Below are 24,838 nucleotides of genomic sequence, written 5' to 3'. Positions count from 1 at the left end.
TTGACCCACCCCCACGACAGAGAAGCTAAGAACACAGGGGTTCTTATTTCATGTCTTTGAGCCTCGGTTTCCTTTTCTCTAAAATGACACAAGGAGTTTCTACTCACAGGGTTGGTTCAGCACAGCGGAGGCACCAAGCACCATGCCTGACACACTTAGGAGTGCTTTGTAACGCCAGGGGATGGCGACAGTGTCAGACACGTGACTGTATTTCATCACAGAGAACCAGGACTTTGCTGAAAAGCAGAACTTCCCTAGATTGGGAAAGTATGATGGGCCAAGGGCATCTTTCTGGGAAACATTCTTTCAAGAATTCCCCTGGTTGTGTATTTTCAAACTGCTCACGGCAGTTACTAAGGTACAGGGAAATGGAAGCCCAGTGAGACAACTGGGACAGGTGTGGCAGGTGTCTGGCACGGACAACTTTGTAGCAGTTAGAAGTGATGGACTGGAGGGGCGCCTGGGGGGCTCAATCAGCTAAGCGTCCAACTTTGGCTCAGGTCACGATCTCACTGCTTGTGGGTTCAAGCACCATGTCGGGCTTTGTGCTGACAGCTCAGAGGCTGGAGCGTGCCTCAGGTTCTGGGTCTCCTCTCTCTACCCCTACCCCATTCATGTCTCTATCTTTCTCAAAAATAAAAATGAACATTAAAAAAATTGCTGAAACAAAAAAAGAACAAAAGAATGAAAGAAGTGATGGACTGGATATACACATAGTAACCCGGGCAGAAATGAAAAACAACGTGTGTTGGGAAAACATTAAGAAACACCATGCGATCTGTGGAACAAAACCGTTTATGTAAATTAAAATACCAGGCATGCAAAGTAATAATACTTAAAAACACATAGAATATTCCAACACATAGAATTAAAAAACCAAAAGAATATTCATTCAATACAGGAGAATGCTTTCCAATGGGGGAGAAGGAGAGGAGATGAGAGTGGGGAATGAAGGTGGAAAGAAATCAAGAAACCAAGAGAAGGATCTCAATGCCTGCGATGGGAAGGTGCCATGAACTGAGAGGTAGAATTATTAACCAGCTGCACCACACTCCAAGGGTAGAAATAAAGATGACAACACCAAGCATCCCCTGTGATAATGATGAAATGGAAGGCGCTGTCCACTGGTACGAGTGGACTGATGAGAACAAGCTGATTATCATAGGCTACAATCAAAGCAAATAAGCTGGATCTCTGAAAATCAACTCAAAATTTGAAGATACTTAGATGGGGCCGTTAATGCGAAACATGTTAAGTTATGCAAATAAGAATTTAATATTGTTTATAAGCAGTGTAGTGAATGAATAAATATCTCAAATAGGATCACAAAAGAACACATTAAAAGTGTGGACAAGAGGTGCCTGGGTGGCTGTCGGTCGACTGTTGCGCTCTTGGCTTCGACTCAGGTCATGATCTCATGGTTTGGGAGTTCGAGCTCTGCATCCAGCTCTGCACTGACAGCACAGGGTCTGTTTGGGATTCTCTCTCTCAAAAATAAGCATTTAAAAAAATTAAAGTGTTGGGGTGCTTGGGTGGCTCATGTGGTTGAGTGGCTGACTTCAGCTCCGGTCATGATCTCATGGTCCGGGAGTTTGAGCTCCACGTCATGCTCTGTGCTGACAACTCAGAGCCTGGAGCCTGTATCAGGTTCTGTCTGTCTGTGTGTCTCTCTCTCAAAGATAAATAAATGTTAAAAATTTTTTAAAAATTAAAGTGTAGACAAAACCCAAGTTAACGATTATTAATTGCTGCTGTAACTGGTTGTCAAATCTTTTCAGATTCTTTCATCTATAGAGGCTACAGAGTGAAAAGAAAAGATGGGAAGATATAAGATGTAGAAGCATAAATAAGGGCAGTGAATAAAGGGAATTCTTTTCATGGAAACTGTTATGATTATAGGTTACATTATATGTGTGATATAAAGATTTTACAAGGTGATAAAAGGAAAAGAAAGACATGTCTATGAAATTTATATCCTTAAGCTCCCTATGCGGTGAACCAGAAATCAAGGAGTGGACCATTTGGCAGCAGGAGTTTTATAAATGTGAGCTCTAATGAAAATGTCATACTGAAAGATTTCCAGAAGTTGTGAATGGGGAAGTGTTTTATGTGAAGTGCTGGAAAATGTTCTGCACTGTTCAGATTGTATTCTGTGCATCTGAGGCTGGAACTGACCCAAAGCAGACTGCCTCTCTAGTTGAGCTCAACTGCAGAAATTTATCGAGGGGCACTCTGAATGCAGAGGTAGGAGTTAACTGAATATTAGGAATTCATCAACCTCCACATGAGGCAACATCAGTCCATCTTGGGAGTACAGCTGAAAAAAAGTGCAATCTGCTGGTAGCTTGCACTCCCATGGCAGCCAGCCTGGGACCTGGTCAAAGCTACTCGTGACCATCAGACCCAGCCCTTCTCCATGACACTGATTCTCAGCCCTGCTATTATTCAGTGTTGCCACACTCCAACACCCCTCCAATCATCTTCAGTGAGATGACATGGCACTAGCCGAAACTGGAAAAGTGAAAGGCTGAAAGCCACGATCATACAGGAGGATTCCAGAGTTCATGGTTGTGCATATTTTTCTGTAGATTCTGGTCAAATCACCTGTACACTTAGAATCACTGACAAAATAAAGCCTGTGTCTGTTTGTACATTCATATAACTATCCTGCCTGGAGTTACCAAATATAGCAAAGTTGAATAAAACATGTTAAAATCAGCAAAACCTAGCTTTTTTAGATGCAATGTTCAGTATCCAATATTGAACCTGACAGTCACGTAATTTTCTCTTATTGTCTGGTAAAGTGAAAAATTAGAAACTGTTCATGTAAATGTTCTTTATTTAAATATTACAGTTTCAGATTTTATCTCAATTTCTAATTGACACATAATCAGCAGGAGTCTGAAGCACTCCACAGCTTTTAGCTTCTCATTAAGTTTTTAATTACCTATAAACACTTGAGAAGATATTAAAGGGATGCTGAGTTTGTTTTTTTAAAGTAGGCTTCAGGGAACACCTGGGTGGTTCAGTTGGTTGAGTTTCTGACTCTTAATTTCGGCTGAGGTCATGATCTCATGGTTGGTGAGATCGAGCCCTACATCGGGCTCTGTGCTGACAATGTGGGGCCTACTTAGAATTCTCTCTGCCCCTCCCCTGCTCAGGTTCTCTAAATAAATAAACAAACAAACAAACACTTAAGGAATAACTAAATACAGTAGGCTTCAGGTGCAGCATGGAGCCCAATGAGGGGCTGAAACTCAGGGCCAAGATCAAGACCTGAGCCGAGATCAATCAAGAATTGGACACTCAACCACCTGGCACCCCTGAGAAATCTTTTGGTGACATGAATGATTTTACTCTCTAATTTAAGCTTTTTACAAAAGGATTATGTATTCATGTTTAGTATTTTGTCTAATAATATGAACCTTATAGAAAAAACGTTTTTTAAATTCCTACCGTCTGGCAGCCTGGCATTTTTTTATTGGCAATCTCTACTCACTGGTTATGTATTACCAGCTAATTATAAATGTTCCAATAAAATACTTTCCTGTTTATTACAATCCTAAACCTAAAAGGATTTTAGTAATGAATCCAATTATTTTCAAAGTCTGGATGACATACAAAGAATTGTACAAAAACACTCATACATAGGTATTACCTATGCAAATTGGTAAAACTGAAGGGTCAGTTAATTATAAAGCATTTAAAGAAGCATTATCTTGCAAATACAATGAAATTCATAAGTTGGTATTAGAGTCACTATCTTAGTACATGGCAGCCACCAAATTTTCCTGGGCATGAGAAGAATGATTAATATTTGTTATATCATGTCTCTTGAGAGTGGTTAATAACACCTCGTCCTTGGGATAAAGCCGAGCTTTCAAAGATATAAATATTCCTACCTGGTGCCAGTTTATAATCCCTGGAGCAAATAAAGCATTAAAGACTGCTAGACATAGATTTAATTCTTTCACAAGGTTTGAGATGGGGATACTCTTGAAAGTAGTTAAGAAACCCCTGGAGAGTCTGTTTCAATGCAAAGTCTCTGATCCAGGCCCCACAGATTTAGATCATTTGGATCTGGGCTGGAGCTCAATGCAAATAAGTTTGTTGTTAAACACTGAATATTCTATACACATAAGGGAATATCATACTTGGGAACAGAGATCAGCTAGGGGGTGATATCACTTATCCCAACATATATTTGCTCATTCAAGGAAATCAAAATACCTCTTTGACCAAAGACTCACTTAATCAGTTAATCTACCCATGAAAAGAACATGAAAAAAAATGTGGATTTCAGCCAGCAGCAGATAAGACCAAAACATCAGATAACTGATACAGAGGTGAGCCTACAATTCTTCTGTGATGCCAGTGACACAACAGAACCCTCACGAAACCGAGTAACATAAAAAGGGCAGCAAAAGTTAGTCATCCCTGATGCAAGAATCCCAGTGAACCAGAAATCACTGACTCTAACCCTCCAGCCAGTACCTCACTTATTAATGCAGCCACCGTGAAAAGACAGCACATGATAATGACCAGCCTAGATTACATAACATCTCTGTAGTGTACAAATGTTTAAATCCCTATGCTTTGTTTGTATTCTGCTCATTTCTGAATTATAGGCGATATTTTTTTTCTGCCCGCACCACTAATTAGAAAAGTCCTTTTTGATATAAATATACCAATCAAATATAAAGTTGACACACCAAATGATATCAATTATTTCCTTCAATTCTTACCCTATTGCTTATAAAGCAAATTTTTAAAAATTCTTGACTCTGAGGTCCAGGGCTTGATCAAACATGTAAGTTGGCAGAGTATAGTGGGAGAGATCTACCTGGCAGGTTTTTGTCCTTGAGATTCTTCAATACGAGCAGGCATCAGAATTACCATTCTGGTCTACTCAATGAGAATCTCTGGGGATGGGAGTCAATACACATATTTTAAAAAATACTTGGGTGATTCAAATACAAAAAGTTGAAGACCACCAATAGAGAGGATTATTGTAACAGGCTAGACTATAAAATCAGATTTAAAAGCCGGTCTAACTCTAGATTATAGGATTCCAGGACTCTAAACAATGTACTAAATTACAGAACTAATAACACTAGAAAACTACAAACCAATACGTTTTAGGAGCATTGACATAAATTCTTGACAAAATACTTGTAAACTGAATACAAGATATAATATGAATTATTCACCATAACCAAGTAGGATTTGGTCCAGAAATGCAAGGTTGTTTTAACACCAAAGAAATGAATACAATATACTGTAATTATAGAATAAGGGACAAAGTCACACAATCATGTCAGCACATATAGAAAAAGCATTCAACAAAATCCAACATCCATTCATGACAAAAACTCTCAACGGACTTGGAAGAGAAGAATCAGATCTTAAAGTGGGAAACTACTTCAGGATAACCAGAAGACAGCGCTTCCAGATTAGTAACAACGTTTCGACAAACATTAAAAATTGCTTCTTCCTATCCTAAAGTTAAATAATAATCTAAAATTATTAAATAAATATTAAAATTAAAAATAAAATTATATAAATANCTCTGAGCTGGCAGTCAGCACAGAGCCCAACGCGGGGCTCGAACCCACGAACCGCGAGATCATGACCTGAGCGAAAGTCGGACGCTTAACCGACTAAGCCAACCAGGCGCCCCATCAATTCTTTCAAGTTTGCTAGGGAGACTATAGTTCATGAAAAGTCATTATCTAGATTCTTAATAGTCTTTCAAAAGGCACCAAGAGGGTGCCAAGAGACCGTTTAGGTATTTATTCTATGGCCTTATATATTTCCCTACTTCTTGCATTCAGATGGCATAGAGAACTTGGTAAGCTTACAATTACCTAGTAGAGAGCAGAATGGCTAGACTATAGTAAAAGTGCTAGGTCTCGTCTCTATTCTTAAAGATTTCCATACGCCACCCACACTCAATCTCCCCCATCTATCAATTATCCCTCCGTATCCCTCACTCTCCATAAAGCCAAAGCTGCCTAGAAGAGGAAGGAGTCAAGTGACAGGGTCTTTATAGAACACACTCAAACCACACAGCCTTAGACTTTCCAGGCATGTCCTTTTGCAAGGGTATCAGCCGGTAGACTGTGACCCACCAGCAGACCTTACGGCCATGTTGTTTAAAGCTACTACTCTTAAGTTCTAACCCTAACTCCCATTGGGGACTTTATTTTCAACATTTCCTGTGGGGGAAGAGAGCCTTCCACTCCCATTCCTTAGTAATCCCGACTTCAGGAAAATGAAAATAAGACGCAGCAGTTCTTCTTCCTCCAAATTTCAAAACCATTACCACTTCTTCCTTGGAGAACTGCTGCCAAGACCAGAGACGTTACACTGAGGAATGCCTCTGAGGAAACTCAGGAAAATATGAGGAACTATTGGTTAATCTTGATTAAAGGAAGGCAAACAGCCCTGTTCATTGCTCATCCCTTGACTAATCTACATTGGTAACTGTGGCTGCTTCTGTGCCACAATGGTGGAATCCAGTAGTTATGACAGAAACCATATGGCCCACAAAGCCTAATATATTTTCCATCTGGTCCTTTAAAGAAATGTTTGCTGACACTTAGTCTTGATAATCAGGAGCAAGGAGACATTTATGTTACTGGGGGCCATTTCAAACTATATACTAGAAGTTTCACACAAGAATAAACAATGATAACTTGTCCACCAAAGTACTTCAAAATGGGGAGTCAGTTTGTACCTCAGTTCCAATGAATGTAGGACGAATATAGAGGCTAGCAGTTGTTGAATATGGGACCCATTCTTGATCCAGTTTCACAAGCTGTTGAATGCACTGTAAAAGCTCTTCCTTGTCAAATACCTGAAGGAATGGAAAGCATAATGAATGCTGGGATTTTCTTCCACTGGCACAGTAAGACATGATCCTCATGAAAGCTTTAGACTGCTAAAAAAAAAAAAGCAGTAATAATAAAACCAGACAAGAAATTTTTTCTGTGTTTTTTCCCTCCAAAATTGTGATGGCATGATGGATTATCCATATGGAAGAGATAAAATATTGGATATCTACCTCATATTGTACCTAATATCAATTAGAGTTGGATTATACATTTAAATGGGATAAGACATTAAGACTTCTATGGAGTAAAAATTTAAAAATACCTGTGTCACCTAAAAGGTAGACAAGAATTCTTAAATAAGAGACATAAAGCACAAATCATAAAGGAAAAAAGTGTATAAAATTTGTCTATTTAAAATTAAGGATTTCTGTTGTTTAAAAGAGTAAGAAGCAACAAATTGGGTAAAGTTTTCATAACACATAACCAACCAAGGATAATAGCTTCAATATGTTAAAATATTCTGAATATCAGTAATAAAGACACAATGACCCAACAGGAAAATGGGCAAAGGAAAAGAGCAGTTTATTTCAAAGGAGGAAATGTTTTCATATACTAGATAGTTGACAGTTTGTAAAATAAGTAATTTCTATTAACTTAACAGGGTAGAGAAACATACTTTCAGAGAGGTATGTGATGGGTTATCCACAGTTGAAATGAGTCAGAAACACGCATGTGAATAGAACTCATGACATCAAGAATTGGCTGTTTAAATGGGAACGTAGAACCAGCAATCACAGCACAATAATACTATAGAAATCAGGATTGCCAATAACATAGGACATATCACCACCCTGCATCATTTGTAGGGGCCTCTGGTACTGCTGGCTAGCTGTAAGATTTAGTGGAAAGAGAACATGACTAGGAATTAAACAGATGTGCACCCAATTTCTTGCCCTGTTCCTTTACTCTGTGACTTAAGGCAAGTTGTTTGATCTTTCAAAGGATCTAGTTTTCCTCTAGACACAAAGGTGCTACTAAAATGTACAATATAACCTTCCTGGGAATGGCTTATTGTTATGATTCAACAAGCAAAGAACGTAAAACCACATAACATAGTTTGTGGTAGAGCTGATGTCCAACAGATGTGACTTCCCTTTCCTTTTGTCCCCACTGTAAAGTATTTCCTGGTAGTTTGTCTGCAATGGCACGAGAGTGAAATGAGTTCAAAGAATTTACCATCATTTCCCTTCTAGTACATTACGTCCTCTGAAGGATGTAGTGAAGCATGGGCTATAAAAATAGGGAGGGAAAGGAAGAGACTGGCTAAAAACGAGTAGTTACTTGGGCTTCTTCAAAAGCGTAGCTTGGGCTAGGTTCCTGAAAGTTAGATATACGGAATACGTAAAAGAAGAAAACAACTTCTTCAGTTCAGAAAGGCAGCCCAGTCACGTCTCAGGCGAGGCAAGTAATCTAAGACACCTCCTACCTAGACATGAGCCTTACAATCTAAATCCAACCCACTATAGAATGAATTCTGCTTTTTAACAAACAATGTTATAGACAGGAACCAATGACCACAATAAACCAGTCTGATATCATTAAAAAACTAAATAAAGCTTGGAGTAAAATATCAAAATCATTAAGTCACTGCAAACTTGTTATTGCCCAAAGCAATTAGGCAAAATACTCCCAAAACATCTGCGTGGTAACCATATTTTCATTTCCCATATTATAATTTCACACGGTCTTCAAATTTTATTTATTTTAGTTTGAGATACATTTTTCTTCCTTATCCTATTATCTCCTACATACACATTAATCCCCCACAGACACCCAGAAAGAAATAGACTGTGGAATTGCCAAGTGGTATTGGTTATTTCCTTGTATTTTTACCTTGCCAATTACAAAGTAGATCAGAGGTAACTTCAATGTTCACATTTGTACTGAATATCGATCGAAGTACAGCGGACTCTTGAACAACATGGGTTTGAATTGCATAGGTGCACTTGCATGTAGATTTTATAAATAAAGTAAATATATTTTCTCTTCCTTATGATTTTCTTAGTAACAGTTCCTTTTCTCTAGCTTACTTTATTATAAAAGAGTTAAGTATATAATACACACAACGAGCAAAATATATGTGAATCAATTGTTTATGTTCTGGTAAAGTTTCCAGTCAACTGGAAACCTTGGTTAAGGTTAACCTTGGTTAACCTCGGCTCTTGATTAAGTTTTTGGGGAGTCAGTTACAAATGGATTTTCAACCATGTGGGGGCCAGTTCCCCTAACCCCTGCATTGTTCAAGGGTCAACTGTATTCAGAAGTGGTTTGTTCTGTGGTAAATTTACAATGGCCCATTACATTAAAAGAAACACACAAGAAACTCCTCAATTCACCTACCGGCAAAGCGGCCCTCACAGCAGATCGGTACATTCTATCCATGTTGAGGTTTGGCCGAAAGAGTCGAATTTTATTATCTACTCCTCGAAATGCCTTCAATCCTTCGAATAACTAAAGATAAAAGAGAAATAAGTCTTAGGGGATCATTAATGAAAACAATCTGTGTTTAAAAGACTGACTTTTCCATAGGCATTCATCTTCATCATGTTAAGTTGTTGACATAGACCAAAGATCTCTAAATCTAGAAAAAGCCAACAGTTGACAGGATGGTTAGAGTAGCTGGGCTAAAGAGAAGTGCTTTAAAGAAAAAGAAGAAGAAAGAAGAAGAAAGAAGAAGAAAGAAGAAGAAAGAAGAAGAAAGAAGAAGAAAGAAGAAGAAAGAAGAAGAAAGAAGAAGAAGAAGAAGAAGGGGAAGAAGGGGAAGAGGAAGAAGAGCTCTTTTAGTACCAAAATCTGGTAGGAATTCAAAGTTATCCTTCACTTAGCAGGAGCCATATTGGTAAATAACACGTCAGTGGAGGTGGGAAGAAAACATCTCCAATCGCACAACATGGCTAACTACCCACACAATGAAAATGGAGGCAAAGAATCCATGGTACCCCGCTGCCCTAAACTTATCCATACATCCTTTCATTTAATCAAGCTCCTTCAAACTCTAGATGGTAGATAATCTAGATGTGACCAGGGCTGGTTTAGTCTCCCAAATCATAGAACCCAAGCAGCTCAAGACCATCCTATGTTAGAGCCACAGCACTTTTCTCAAAATGGTGCCCCAGACAAACCACTGGGCAGGAACGTTAAAAGACTCTGAAGTAGGTGTACACTGATACACGGAGAGAAAAAGAGAAAAATCAATAATTTTAGTGGGAAATTTTAACCCTGGCTCTCTACACAACTGACAGAACAAACAGATTGAAACTCAGTAAAGATATGGTAGATTTGAACAGGAACAACAAACTAGCCTAGTGGATACACAGAGCCCTGCACACACCACCTGCAAAATGCATGTTCTTTTCACATATTTCCCAATCCTACGTCAGAGATCAGTATCAGAAATAGAGTCACAAAACGTCAACATTTTGGAAAAGAAGAAACCCATTTACTAAAGTATGAGTCAAGGAGGAAAAATAATGGAAATTAGAAAATTCAAACTGAGTGATAAAGCTGGGCCTTTAGAAGCTTATAGCCTTAGAGCTTACATGAGAAAAGAAGTCTACATCATGCAGCACAACGTAAAAGCACTACATGAGATGTATTTAAGTGCAAATATGTAACTTATAACTTATTAAATGTAATAGAATAAAGCTTCAGTTAAAAGGTAAAGTAGTCAGGAGTGCCTGGGTGGCTTAGTCGGTTAAGCGTCCGACTTTCGCTTAGGTCATGATCTCGCGGTTCGTGGGTTCGAGCCCCGCGTTGGGCTCTGTGCTGACTGCCAGCTCAGAGCCTGGAGCCTGTTTCAGAGTCTGTGACTCCCTCTCTCTCTGACCCTCCCCTGCTCACGCTCTCTCTCCTAGAAATAAATTTTTAAAAAAAAGGTAAAGTAGTCAGATTGGACTCCGTTGATAACATCTGGAACACACCTGAGACAAAAAGACATACAAAGAATTAGGTCAATACATAAAGTAAAGCTGGTGAGGTTACATTACATTAGTAAAGGTAAAACAAAGTAAACTTTAATTCAAAGGTAACTTCACAGGGTTCCATTTACTTTCTAATTTTAAAATCGTATACACCTAGGATGCCTGGGTGGCTCAGTCAGTTAAGTTTCTGACTCTTGATTTTGGCTCAGGTCATGATCTCACAGTTCCAGAGTTCAAGCCCTACATCAGGCTCTGTGCACTGATGGTGCAGAGCCTGTTTGGGATTCTCTCTCTCCCCTCCTTTCTCTGCCCCTCCCCTGTCTGCGCTCTCTGTCTCAAAATAAATAAATAAACTTAAAAATTAGAATTGTATGCACCTTATATAGGTTTAAACATAAAGATTATATGATAATCTCACTAAGTAACAGATGTAAAATATACAAAAGGATTAACATAGCATGAAAAAGTTGGATTTATCCCCAGAGCAGAAGCTGATTTAACATAAGAAAACCAACTAATGAAATTTATTATATTAACAGCTTAGGTGGAAAAAAACTACATAATCATCTCATTAGATACAGTAAATATATCTGATAAAACTAAACATTCATTCGAGACTTTTGTTTTTTAATTTTTTTAACATTTATTTTTGAGAGAGCAACAGAGAATGAGCAGGGGAGGGGCAGAGAGAGGGAGACACAGAATCCGAAGCAGGCTTCAGACTCTGAGCTGTCAGCACAGAGCCCAACACAGGGCTCGAACCCACAGACTCATGAGATCATGACCTGAGCCAGTCAGATACTTAACTAACTGAGTCACCCAGGTGCCCCTCATTTGAGACTCTAAAAAAAAGTTTCCCAAATAACAGTGCCGCATTTGTGCAGATAGACAAGTAAAACAAAAGAACAGAACAGATAAGACAATGCAATGAAAAATGAGATCTACTACAGACCCATACATATATGACGGAGGTCATAATAAAAAGCAAATAAAATAAAGGAAATGCTTAAAATTTTGAAAGGAATATGGCAAATCTGAAGGCAGTGGCATCAAACATAGCTCTTGTCCACCCTCAGAGTTGCCAATTTCCACCAAAGTCCCAGGCCATGTTAATGCTATTGCCCTAGGGACTACACTTTGAGAACCAGTGGCCTGTGGGAAGTACATGAGAAAGGATTAATGTGATTTTTGAAAGCTAAAAAATATTTTTTAAAAATGTTTATAATGTTTACTTATTTTTGAGAGAGACAGAGACAGAGCATAAGCAGAGGAGAGGCAGAGAGAGAGGGAGACACAAAATCTGAAACAGGCTCCAGGCTCTGAACTGTCAGCACAGAGTCTGACGTGGGGCCTGAACTCACGAACTATGAGATCATGCCTGAGCCGAAGTCGAAGTCAGACGCCCAACCGACTGAGCCACTCAGGTGCCCCTAACAAATATTCGGATAGTCACTGGTTTTTGAAAACTTGTTGGAAATCTATTTAGATGTCCTATGACACAGGGAAGGGTGGCGACCATTTTTATTTGTTTCACAGTTGAAGAAATGGAGGCTTGGAGCATTCAAATAATCAGAGAACTCAACCAAGCTGATATAGTTCAGACAGAGCTGGGAATGGAAACTTAAGACCCTAAAGGTCAACATCTGGTGGATATACTGGGCATTGAACAGGTTTCCAAATTATTCAAATTTATAATTTTGAACAAGTTAACTGGACGGGCGTCTTCATAATTTTAGTGTATATGTTTAGGAGTGATGTCACAGGAAGGTGAAAGTCAGCATTTATACCCTGTCTCTTCCCTTAATACTGTGTGATTTTGGAAATTACTTAACTCTTTTGAACCTGCTTCTACAATAGATGATAATGCTGCTTTAAGGGTTAAAAATAACAGCTAAGGACGGGCTCTCATTCTGCACCAGGCATGGCTGTACATGCGTAAACAAATTACTTTACCTTAACCTTGTAATAGTAGTATGAAGTAGGCATTATTACTACCTCAATTTTATAGGTAAAAATCTTGGAAGTACAAGGTGATTTTAATTTTTTTTAATGTTTACTTGTTTTTGAGAGAGAAACAGAATGCAAGCTGGGGAGGGACAGAGAGAGACGGACACACAGAATCTGAAACAGGCTCCAGGCTCTGAGCTGTCAGCACAGAGCCCAAAGCACAGCTCGAACTTACAAACGCAAGATCATGACCTAAGGCGAAGTTGGACGACTGAGCCACCCAGGCACCCCAAAAGTGATTTTAAATAAGTTTCCCAAGTCAAAGAGCTCCCTATGAAACAACAGAGACTGAATCAGAGCCAGATAACTGACCTGAAAGCTTAACTATGTTTTCTCACTTAAAATAATTAAATGAGATGACCCATATAAGGTTCAGAGCACATTACTGGAATTTATAAACAAAAGTAATTTTATCATTATGGTTATAAATATCTATACTACCATCTTTTAGTCTCTTAATAGGTAGGCCACTGCTTATTTCCAGGACCCCAATATTCTGGGAAAGATGTCCAACACAATAAAAATGAGTAAAATGAAACGAGGGTCAAGGGAATGAGGAGTCTATTAAGAATCTAAGAGTGTATCCTGACAAGGTCCAGAGAAAGCATTCTCTAAATATTTAATATTTTGTGCTTATAATTATCCCACTCATGCCTGAGGAATGACATTTAATTACATGTCTCTTAATACGTACAACTACACATTAATGCTGGTCATAAAAACATGCAGTTAGCATTAAAATGTAACCATTATATTGTACTCAATGACACCTTCTCAGTCATTAGAAGATCTTAGGAATGACTTAGTAAAATAGTAACAGTACTAGAATTTTGACTGGCAATTCTCTTACTTACTGTCCTTATATTTGCTATAAATAATATTTTCATTGACATTATGGGAATTATCTGAAAAATTAGTCCTTAAGACTTACCTTCAATCTAACTGCCTATTGGGAAAGCTTTAAAGCCATTTATGACTTCCTCAAGTAAATATAAAGCCCATACTGCCCACAAGCTATCTGAGCAGAAGAGCTATTGTGTACTCACAGTAAAGACCTAATATGTCACCATTGTTGATTCCCACGTACTTACTTCCACTGCATAATGGAGAGCTGATGAGCCAGGATGCAATGACAGGTTCTGAAGAGGCTTGATATGTGGTTTCTCCCATCCAAACTCTGAGGACCACTCCACGGTCAACATGTGATCCGTGAAAACAGTTCCAAAAACCAGAGTCGTTGGGTCCGGTTTCTCCTTTAAAACGGTGGCTGGTGTGATTATTAGATCTTTAGCCTGGGGAAGAAAAATCAGCACCATTAAAGAAAAGGTACTGAACATCCACTGGCGCAGTGATACAGAAAGTCAAAAGACAAATGAAATTTAAATCACTGGCCACTAAAAAGTGAAATCATTTGACCTTTAAATGCTGGCAACTAACTCAGAAATTTAACAACACTATGTGACCCCAAATAAGTCATGCCTGCATTCAGAATTTGGCTTGTTGGTTGAAATCTCTGCACAATACACTGCCTAATAAATATCAGAACCACATTTAATGATATTTAGAAATGGAGACAAAAGAGCAGATGGTGTAAAATGATGGACAAAGGAGAACACGTCCCTTCTTCACTCTCACCACGGGATTCATCGTGAGCACTCCGGAAAGAGACTCGAGAAAGAGACGGGAAAGTGTCTTCTACCACAAAAACAGCAACACTCATGACAATTTGTTAAACTAAAATTAAAGTCATTAAGAATTGCACCTCTTGGCGATGGTTAGACCCCAACTCCCTCCAAGAATTCTTGGCGTAAGTCTTCAAAACCCCCTGGGTGCATTATAGAAGAAATGAGCAGAGGGAAGCAAATGTTTTCTCTTTGAGATGTAGAGAATGAACACCAAGATATAAATCCTCTCTTCTGTGTTGAAACAGTGAACAAAGGACCTCTTATTGAAAGAAAGATAAATTAAGAGTAATAGGTAACAAGTTCACACAGCAGCATTTCACTAACTCTCCACATAGCCAGCTTGCACATTACAAATGGAGAAACACATCCGTCAGATGTGTTCTTTTACCTTTACTCTGACAGATGGGACAGAATCACAGTCCCATTGCTTATTTTGCAAGGGCTGAAGACTACTGACAAACACCACAGGGGAAGGAGCTTTTTGACCAATTAAAAGACAATATTAAACGAGAGACAGGTTGGACTTATTAAAGACAGTCAAACTCACTAGCAAAAGTACACATTGCCCCCCAAATCAAGTAGAGAACTTCCCTTTAGATCATCAGCTCTTATCCTTCTATTTTTTTTATTTTTTAAAGTTTTTATTTATTCTTTTAAGTAATCCCTACACCCAACATGGGGCTCAAACTCACGACCCCCAAATCAAGAGTCTCATGCTCTTCCAACTAAGCCAGCCAGGCGCCCCTTTTATTCTTATGTTTAAAATGATCCAATTGCTTCTGATTAATTCACTACCTTACACATGCCTTAGTCATTTGATAGATTATGAATGATAATCAGTTTTATTTTTAGAATAACATTCAGGCTGAGTGTATTCTAAAATAACCAGAAAGGTCACATTACAATGAAGCCTAAGGCACTAAAGACAACATATTATTGTATACTTTCAGGTTAGTCTTATGATGAATGCTACTTTGGAATATGCCAACAGAATCTCAAATTGAGGGGTGGTGGTGATGGACTTTCTTCTACCACCATTTAATCCAAATAAATTAACTTAAAATCCTTTACTAAGCACCAAAAAAATGAACTTATTTAAAGAGATACAATCCAGCCAAATTGTTTAGATCCTTAAATGCCACTTCTCTCCTTTTATCCTCTAGACCAGGTAAAATGTTGAGCAAATTTTACCTACAGGCTAAATTCAGCCTTCTGGCCTCTTTTGTAAATAAAGTTTTACTGGAACACAATCACACTGTTCTTTTACCTTTAATGATGGCATAGTCCACTAACAGTGACACCTTATGTCTTATGTCACCTGCTTATGGACCTCAAGCCTACAATATTTGTTATCTGACCCATTAAAAAAGTTTGCCAGCGGGACACCTGCATGCTCAGTCAGTTAAGCATTCAACTCTTGATTTGCACTCAGGTCTGGATTTCACCATTCATGAGTTCGAGCCCCACATCAGGCTCTGCGCTGACAGTTTTGGAGTCTGCTCGGGATTCTCTCCTCTCTCTCCCAAAATAAATAAATAAAACTTTGGAGAAAAAAAAGTTTGCCAGTCCCTCTCGCCTGTTTAGACAAGAACTCTGAGTAGATATCCCAGTTAAACCNCTTAACCGACTAAGCCACCCAGGCGCCCCGACAAATCTTCTTAAATACTGAAAATGACATCTGGCTGAGTTCAGATGTACTGTCTGATGAATGTCAGACTTATTCACAGAAAATGACCCAGGATTTAAAGTGAGTAAAATTCTCCCAAACTTTTCATTACATGGTGTCACCATGTTCTTGCACGATGAAGCACATATGACTTTGCTTGAGTTAGCTTTTTAACTGACTTTTCTTAGGGCTGGACTAAGAAAAATCTGTAACCATATCAATATAGTAACACAAACAATGCAAATTTCCACCTATTAAAACTACATATATAAATTTCTTAGTAACAGGAGAGAGTATTAAGACCCAAGAGAGAAAGAGGAGAGTAGGTACAAATGGAGATGTGCGTGTGAGTATAAGAGGGGAGTTTTTCCTACTTGCTGAATTCAGGGTATATCTTCAACATTGCAAAGGCAGGAGACCTTAGCTTTCCCCCCGAGTGACAGAACCAATACTTTTCATGGTTCTTCAAAAATAAAATAAAGATCACGTTCCCAGGTATTTCTATCATTAGCCAAACAATTCTCCCTTGAGCCAATCAACAAGATATCGACTACACATGATCCTTACACCGTTCAGGATTTCTAAGCTGTCCGACAAATAACCCCACCTGCCATGAAACCAATATAAGCAATGAGCTATATACTTTATATCGATAACAATCTACATAATATTTAAAAACAAGACTATGCCTCATATCAAACCACTGTAGGGTTGTTTTTATTTCTCCTTCCCATGTCCCTCTTTCTTCCTTATCCGTTTTATTATTCTTAGTGTTTTGCCTTTCTTTCTATTCACTCAATGAACACTGACTGATTCAGCACAATGGCTCAGACACTGCACTAAACAAGCACAAGAAAGGGGCAACTGGGTCGTTCAGTTGGTTGAGCAGCCAACTCTGGCTCAGGTCATGACCTCATAGCTCGTGAGTTCGAGCCCCACATCGGGCTCTCCACTGTCAGTGCAGAGCCTGCTTTGGATCCTCTGTCCCCCTCTCTCTGCCCCTCCCATGCTTGTGTTGCGCTCTCTCTCTCTCAAAAATAAACAAACATTAAAAAAATAAATAAGCATGACACATGCGAAGATGCCTGTGGCTCAGCGCCTCTTTCTCAAGCAAGCTCACGGTCAGCCATGGACAGGCAGTAGCCACTGTGAGCAAGTATTACTCATTCATTCAACCTAACATCTGTTGAGCTACTGTGTACCTGTATTATTATAGGCCCAAAGGCATCTCAGGGAATAAAACAAGGCCTGTTCTCTTAGAGCAGGAAAAACAGTATAAAGAAATAAGTGAATAGAGGTCAGGAGGTGATTAGTGCTATGAAGAAAATGAAAGCTGCTTAAAAGGACAGAGTGGGGAAGAAAACGCTTATTTTCGGTAGAAGGGTTGGGAATGATCTTTCTGATGAGGTGTCCTTTAAGAAAAGACTTGAATGAAAAAAAAAGGGGGGGGGCGCCTGGGTGGCTTAGTCGGTTAAGCGTCCGACTTTCGCTTGGGTCATGATCTCGCGGTTCGTGGATTCGAGCCCCGCGTGGGGCTCTGTGCTGACTGCCAGCTCAGAGCCTGGAGCCTGTTTCAGAGTCTGTCACTCCCTCTCTCTCTGACCCTCCCCCTGCTCACGCTGTCTCTCTCTCTCCCCTAGAAATAAATTAAAAAAAATTAAAAAAAAAAAGAAAAGAAAGACTTGAATGAAGAAGAAAGGTAGGTCATGTAGATACCCAGAGGCAAAGTATTTGAGCAAGAGGAAGCAAGGGCCAAGATTCTGAGAGAAGAACCAGACTTGGCACATTCAAGGAAGAGGAAAGACTCGGTGTGGCAGGAATTCAGGAAACGTGGGGGAAATGGAGTGGCCGAAGACATCATGGAGGCACTGTGGCTTCTGGTGTAGGGGGACGGGGTGAGCCGAGAGACCTAGTTACTTCATGGTATACTGACTGACATCCCAACTCTCCATGGGTTCTGACTCTGTGCAATTAAGACTATACGCCATCTTCCTTATATCCCCAGGAATTTTCACCAGAGGCTGCTAGCAATTAAAGTAACCCCAGCTTATCTCTTCTGGGAAATTTGAAGTAGCCATCAGGGATAATACTAGAGAAATGGCTTCCATGCTTTAATTTCTTGTTTAAAAAGTATGAAGGAGCCAAACAGGAAAGGGGAGAAAGACAGTTTGGCAATGGTAAAACACAAGAATCTGGGTAACACTGAGTTTTTGATTTGAGCCTCTACATTTCTTCCTCTACATCGGGGATCCTCAACACTGGGTACACATTGGATTCAACTGTGTAGCTTTTTAAAAGCACTAACCCACACTCAGGGCACCTGGGTGGCTCAGTCGCTTAAGTGTCTGACTTAACCACAGGTCATGATCTCACAATTTGTGAGTTTGAGCCCTGCATCAGGCTCTGTGCTGACAGCTCAGAGCCTGGAGCCTGCTTCAGATTCTGTGTCTCCCTCTCTCTCTGCTCTTGCTCCACTCATGCTCTGCCTCTCCCTCCTTCAAAAATAGATAAACATTAAAAAAACATTTTTAAACACTAACCCACACTCCATTCCAGAACTGAAACAGAATCTTTGGGATAGGCCAGGAGAGTGGTTCTTTGTTTGAACTTACCCAAGTGATTCTAACTGTGCACTCAGGGCTCACAATCATACCACACTATCTCCCTTGAAGATCCCAGCAACCTGGGGGCACCTGGGTGGCTCGGTTAGTTGAGCGTCCAACTCTTGATTTCAGCTCAGGTCATGATCTCATGGTTTGTGAGTTCAAGCCCCAAATCAGGCTCTGTGCCGACAGTGCAAAGTCTACTTGGGATTCTCTCTTATTCAAAAATTAATAAACATCGTTTATTATCATATATATGTATATATATATAAGATTTCAGCAATCTGAAGAGTAATGGTTCCCAACACTGGCTGCTAAGTTGGTTCACCTGGGAAGATTTTTTTTTTTTTAAGGAAATACCAGTGTGCACATGCCATACCCAAGATGTGCAAAAACTCAGAAAACAGAAAAGAAAAGGGGAAACTCAGGAGTGGGGTTCCACATCAATATTCACTGAAGGTTCTCCAGGGGATTCCAAGGCACTGGAAGAGCTGCGAATCACTTAGGAAATTCAAGTCTCATTTGTGAATGCTTATCAAAAGCTGTACATTATTATGTAATCACAGGACCCTGGTTATCTCAAACTGAACATATCTAAAATGGAACACATATTTCCTCCAAAACTTGGTCCCTATTTCTGATATCATATTATGTCTTCCTTCTTTACTTCTTAATCCTTAATGTGTTTAGTAAGCATGATGCATGTTTATTACTTTAAGTTTCTACTGTAAAGGGAAGAAAAATGAAAACTGTCAAATTCCCAGCTTGTACCCTGGCCACCCCAATCCCACTTTCCTTTCAAGGAAATTTATCATTCTCCCAACCCGCAGATTACTCTGTCAGTAACCAAGACACTTGTACTTTCAAGAATCCCTTTAAGAAGTCTGACTCCTCAATTTCTACTACATCCTCAGTAGCAAACATTCTGACTGTATCTCTGCCTTATAATCTCTCTGAACATACTCACATGCTTGATCATAATTTTCAACGTGCACTGAATACCTAAACGGCTATAGATTTAAGTCCAAATATTTTAGCTGCAAAATTAAGTATCCCAAGTATGGCATTAACTTATTTTTTCGATTCTACCTCTCACTAATGTCCTGCATTAACCTTTCACTCCTCACGTAGGAAAGCATTCAGCTGCAAGTAAGTCAAACATAACAGAAATTGGTTTTCTCACGTTAAGTCAGGAGGGGCCAGACCCCACAGAACCCCATAATCTCAAGGCCCTGTGATTTTCTTAGCCTTCTCCTCAGGGTCAAAGGCAAGCTACTACTTCTGGCCGTAGCTTCAGCTTTAATGACCTCATCAAGGTCCAAAGATAGTGAGGAAAAGGGCAAGAGCAGACAAGTCTATTCCCTTTGATCATGAAAGCAAAATCCTCCCGGAATTTCCATATGCCTTATCGGTCAGAAACGTAGATCACTGAGCTATCACGCTGTGAGGGAGCCCAGCAGGGCTGGTCAGAGAAGCACAAACACAATTTGTTAACAAGGAGCATGGGTGGGGCTGTAGGTGGGGTACACGTCTACTCAGTGCCTGATAACTGACCAGCCCTTAAGCATTCTTGTTTACATTCCATGGTTTAACAGGAAGGACTAAAACCTGGCTACAGATGCCTTCCCACCTTTACCTCTTTTCCTTCCCGTCACTTCCTCCACCTGTAACACTGCACATGGGGTGCGGCCAGTTTATCAAAATTCTTTCTTCCTCCAGCAGGAAGTATGGAAACTGTAGCACCCCATCTGGCCCAGCAGTCTGGGGGGATCCTCAGCTTTTCAAACTGCCTAGCAGTTGCTCACACAATCCGTCTGCATAGACATCCCAACTCCCAAAATGTTTGGTTTGGCTCTGCGAAATCTTTTCGTTAATTTGAACATTTGGAAAAGGGAGTCATTGCTTTGGATTATGTTGGGCTCTAATTTAGCACAGTAACTACTATACACATCAAATATGTGCTAATAATTCTGTTCTAAATTTTAGTACACATGGATTGATCTTCATGGTTTGGGATATTTCAACAAAACAGGCTACTATAGTTTTTATAAAAACCTTTTGCAGTTACTAAAAGACCTTTTTTGTTATTACAAATCCTTAAAGAACCAACTTTAAGAATGATCATGGCCTAGGGGTGCCTGGGTGGCTCAGTGGTTAAGCTTCCGACTTCGGCTGAGGTCATGATCTCACAGTTTGTGAGTTGGAGCTCGGTGTCAGGCTCTGTATTGACAGCGCAGAGCCTGGAGCCCACTTCCAGTTCTGTGTCTCCCTCTCTCTGCCCCTCCCCTGCTCATGCTCGCGCTCTCTCTCTCTCCCAAAATTCTTTAAAAAAAAATATTTTTAAAAAAGAATGAGCATGGCGTAGTATATAATTTTTACTTTTCTGAACTCTCCTTAACATATCTCAAGTACCACCCACAGTGATCCATTGGCCCCATGAGATCAAGCTAGTTAATGGCAAAGGTATAGAATAAGGTGGTTTTATGCTTGACTCAATGCTCTTGTAATTATAACTTGATACTACTAGTTAAGTTTCTGGAAATTGAATACAAATGATTAAATCATATCTCCTATTTTCATAAGCCACTACACCCTTTTGTAAGATGTGATTTATTAATGATCTGAATAGCAACCCTCTTTTTAATTTTGTGAAGAAGGATTGCCTTACATGCAGTTTTTTCAAAGTGATGCACAACAGAGTGCCTTCAGAATTTCATCAAGAAGTCTATTTTCGTTCCTTTAAAAAAAATTCTGCAATTCTGGAAACTAAAACTAACAGCTTTTAATTTGAGCTCCAAGAGAAATTACCTAAGGGTAGTAAATGTCCTAATTGGACACTGAATGAAATTCTAAAGTAAACAATATTAGCTGAAGGTTTGTGACTGCTTTTGAGTAGATATGAAATCAAGTCTAAGAGGGGAAAAAACCTTTGGCATAAAACAAATTTTGCAAACAGTTCTTATCAGTGTTCTTTAGAAACTTTCTACATTTGCTTTCCAAAGATGGATAAAAAAATTACAGTATTTGTAAAGTGATATTTCCTCCTGCATAATTAATCTGTCCCTTTCCGATGCTCCATGTTCTCTGAGGACTTAAAAGTCAGGATGTTTCAGACCATATGCTTCTGGAAGAATTTGGAAGGCCACAATGACTGGACTGTGAAATGACAAATATTGACAATAACAAAGCATATTACAAAAACAACAAGTTCATAACTCAAAAGCCATGCTTGGGTAAACACCTGCTCTGAAATGGGGGAGCCCATAAGAGGCGAATGCAACCTGTTTGCACCTGAGGACTGTATTAGCCGACATTCTGGAAACATCTCTCGTTCACTGCTCAATATTGGAGCTGTATTTCTCTGCATTGGACACAACACTTAAATGTTTAAGAGCTTTCTCTGCATTACAAGTATATCAGAAATTGCATAATTTTGTTCTACAATAAACGCATTTTTTTTACTCTGCTTGGAAACCCTTAGTTGCTATGTTAATGATCTTTTAGAGACCCTCTTTTAAAATCTAATAGAAAGGTATGAAGAGAAGAATTACAGATTTCAAGTTCCATGTTCTGTGGAGATGTATAAAGCAGGGGAAAGTGGAAGAAACAGATAGCTGACCTCTTTGAAACAAAAACAACTCTGGAGTCCATAGAAAGATTCTGTAATAAGGCATCTTATTTCTAGGCTTTTTGGGAAGCTGGATCCTCACTTTAAAATGACTGCACGAAAATGAGGGGAGGGGATGCAATATGAAAACAGCCCATGAGAAACCCAAAAGGCAGTTTAAAAACACAAATGGAGCAAATAAACAGAGAAAAATATATTTTTGTTTTTTGTTAGATGCAAAAATGGTCCTTTAAAACCCATATTTTCTCCCAAAATTATCAATTTCATTTTTCATTTACCTCATCACACATGCACTGTGAATACCACCACTATTACAACCATGCTTTAATATGTAAATATGAATACAGAATGTCAGTACACCTCCCCTTAACTAAAACATTATATATAGAAATCTAAATTCAACAAATAGATTATTTACATGATGAATTCATCTTAACTTTGCAGAAATTCTCTATGTATGAAATTATAAAGGCCTTTTGGGAAAAAAGATCACATTCATCTATATACCCTTTGAGTATTTACCTACTGTATAAAAGGACCCTGAAAGATTAGCAAATAGGAGTCCATTTTATTTCATTCTTTCTAGGCTCCACTATCTCAATGTCTAAGTCTTCAGAATGCATTAGAACTTAGTCTTCATAGACGAGCAGAATAAATGAGATCAGCTATAAGGCTATAGAGGATATTATCTCTAAAGGACCAAGCAAGAATATTATGGACAAATAAAATTAATAAGCTTATTTTAGCAAGGAAATGACAATATTCTATTTTTCTAATCCTGACAGCAGAGACCTTATCTTGAATTTATGTTCAGATTTCCAATGACTAGCACATAGTAAGAGCTGGGCGTGTGTGAAATTGATGAGTCAAGTTCCCACTCCCTCTCTGAACTCCCTCCGCCAGGATGTGAGATCATGAGGACACTCTGTGCTATGGATGACAATTGACAGTGAGTGGCTGAAATAGGCAGGAGACATAACGAGAAGCAGCAAAACCTCCATTGTCAGTGGGGTTCAGTGGAGTTAATAATTTATAGAGAAAATAATAATACACCTTATTTGTATTTTTATGATTTTCAAAGTACTTTTACAAGATTTTTCTTCATTCTCTCCTATTTGCCTGGGAAGTTATGAGATTATTTAATATACAAACCCCATAATTCAGAGAGAAGGTAGAGAAATAAAACACATTTACTATAAAGTATTAGGTGTTGCTTCGAAAAGAAAAATGACAAGTGTAGGTTTTTCCATAAGTATAGTAAAAGGTTATACTTATTTACACAATAAACCTCTAGGTGAATATTTACAGATTAACTGTTTTCCAAGAAAAGGTTATGATTCATGAAATAAAATAAGCAATTAACTAACTAGGTAATTTTAGATGTGAAGATATTACTGATCCCCAAATGACCACCCCCCAAGAGTGGAATCTAAAATGCATGGCAGCATATCTAACCTACTGTAAAATCCACACGGTGAAAACTGCCCCAAATCTCAACAAGAAATGGATTTATTCGGTTGATTGTTGTTGTACATGACCTTGGGCAAATAACTTACCTTGAAAGTCCCCACCGTCTCTTTTGATCCCGCTTCTCCGGTACATTTTGGGGAGCACGCGTTATTGCAGTCCTTAAAAAAGAATGAAATTCGTTAAGTAAAACCAGGTGGGTAAACTGCGGCCTGGGGTAATCAACATCACTCACCATCACGCCGCGTGCTCCGCTCAGGTACCCAAGCAACCCAAGCGAACAGGAAGAGGGTCAAGCCCCCAGGCGGCAGCCCCCAAGGAGAGCGTCCTGGGATGCCCTTCACTTCCAGCCCTTCGGGGGGACGCAGCTGCTTCCGTCCTCCACCGCTAGCTTAGGGCAGACTGGTTAAATTCCAGGTTCGCCCTACAAAGCCAGGGTTCAGCAGCCAAGAACAAGAAGGTAATTGTCCCCCTTATATCGGCGCAAATAGTCTAGCCCCGGGTTTTAAGCCATTTATAGAAAAATCTCCTGGGCGAGCTCAGCCTCGTGGTCTTGTCAATCACTGGCGCACAATAGCGAGACTGGAAGAGGGATGAGGAGAATGAACCATTTTCTCCACGGGCAGGGACGACACCAAACCTCACAGGTTAAGGACAAAACCTCAGGGAATTAGGGGGTAATTTAAAAGCTACTTCAGGACACAATGGAAGTAGGACGAGTTGGGGAAAGGTGCAGACTTAAAAAAAAAAAAACNAAAAAAAAAAAAAAAAAAAAAGGAGGGGGGGGTGCGGAATCCAAAAAGGCAGAAGGCTGCGGTCAAAATATTTTGGGGTGGCAACGGCACGCAGGATGTGGCTGTCAGTTCTGGCAGCCCCGAAATTCCGCTTCCCCCTCCTCCGCCGAAGCAGCTTCCATGGCGACCCTCGCGCCCCCGGCGGCTGTCCACGCCGCGCTCCGGAGCACGG

At 39.5% G+C, this 24,838-nt stretch overlaps 1 protein-coding gene across 2 annotated transcripts in view; it reads right to left on the bottom strand.

Annotated features, from left to right (window-relative positions):
* The window catches only part of BCAT1 (branched chain amino acid transaminase 1), a 102,259-nt gene that overhangs the window by 42,302 nt on the left and 35,119 nt on the right, over positions 1-24,838 (bottom strand). Inside the window, exons 1-5 of one of the 2 annotated variants that reach the window (XM_077774433.1) lie at positions 24,108-24,365; positions 23,962-24,033; positions 13,915-14,115; positions 9,237-9,347; positions 6,740-6,859 (exon numbers count right to left, since the gene is read on the bottom strand). In XM_077774433.1, the coding sequence (XP_077630559.1) occupies positions 6,740-6,859; positions 9,237-9,347; positions 13,915-14,115; positions 23,962-24,033; positions 24,108-24,110 (507 nt within the window). In that variant the 5' untranslated portion in view covers positions 24,111-24,365. Of the gene's footprint in view, positions 1-6,739; positions 6,860-9,236; positions 9,348-13,914; positions 14,116-23,961; positions 24,034-24,107; positions 24,366-24,838 lie in introns of those variants that run through there. The other variant, XM_077774432.1, reaches the window with a different exon arrangement.

Source organism: Crocuta crocuta, unplaced genomic scaffold (genome assembly GCF_008692635.1).
Source record: "Crocuta crocuta isolate KB4526 unplaced genomic scaffold, BGI_CrCroc_1.0 scaffold176, whole genome shotgun sequence".
Taxonomy (NCBI): domain Eukaryota; kingdom Metazoa; phylum Chordata; class Mammalia; order Carnivora; family Hyaenidae; genus Crocuta; species Crocuta crocuta.
The sequence above is the reverse complement of the archived record's forward strand: the minus strand, read 5'-3'. Positions and strand labels throughout refer to the sequence as shown.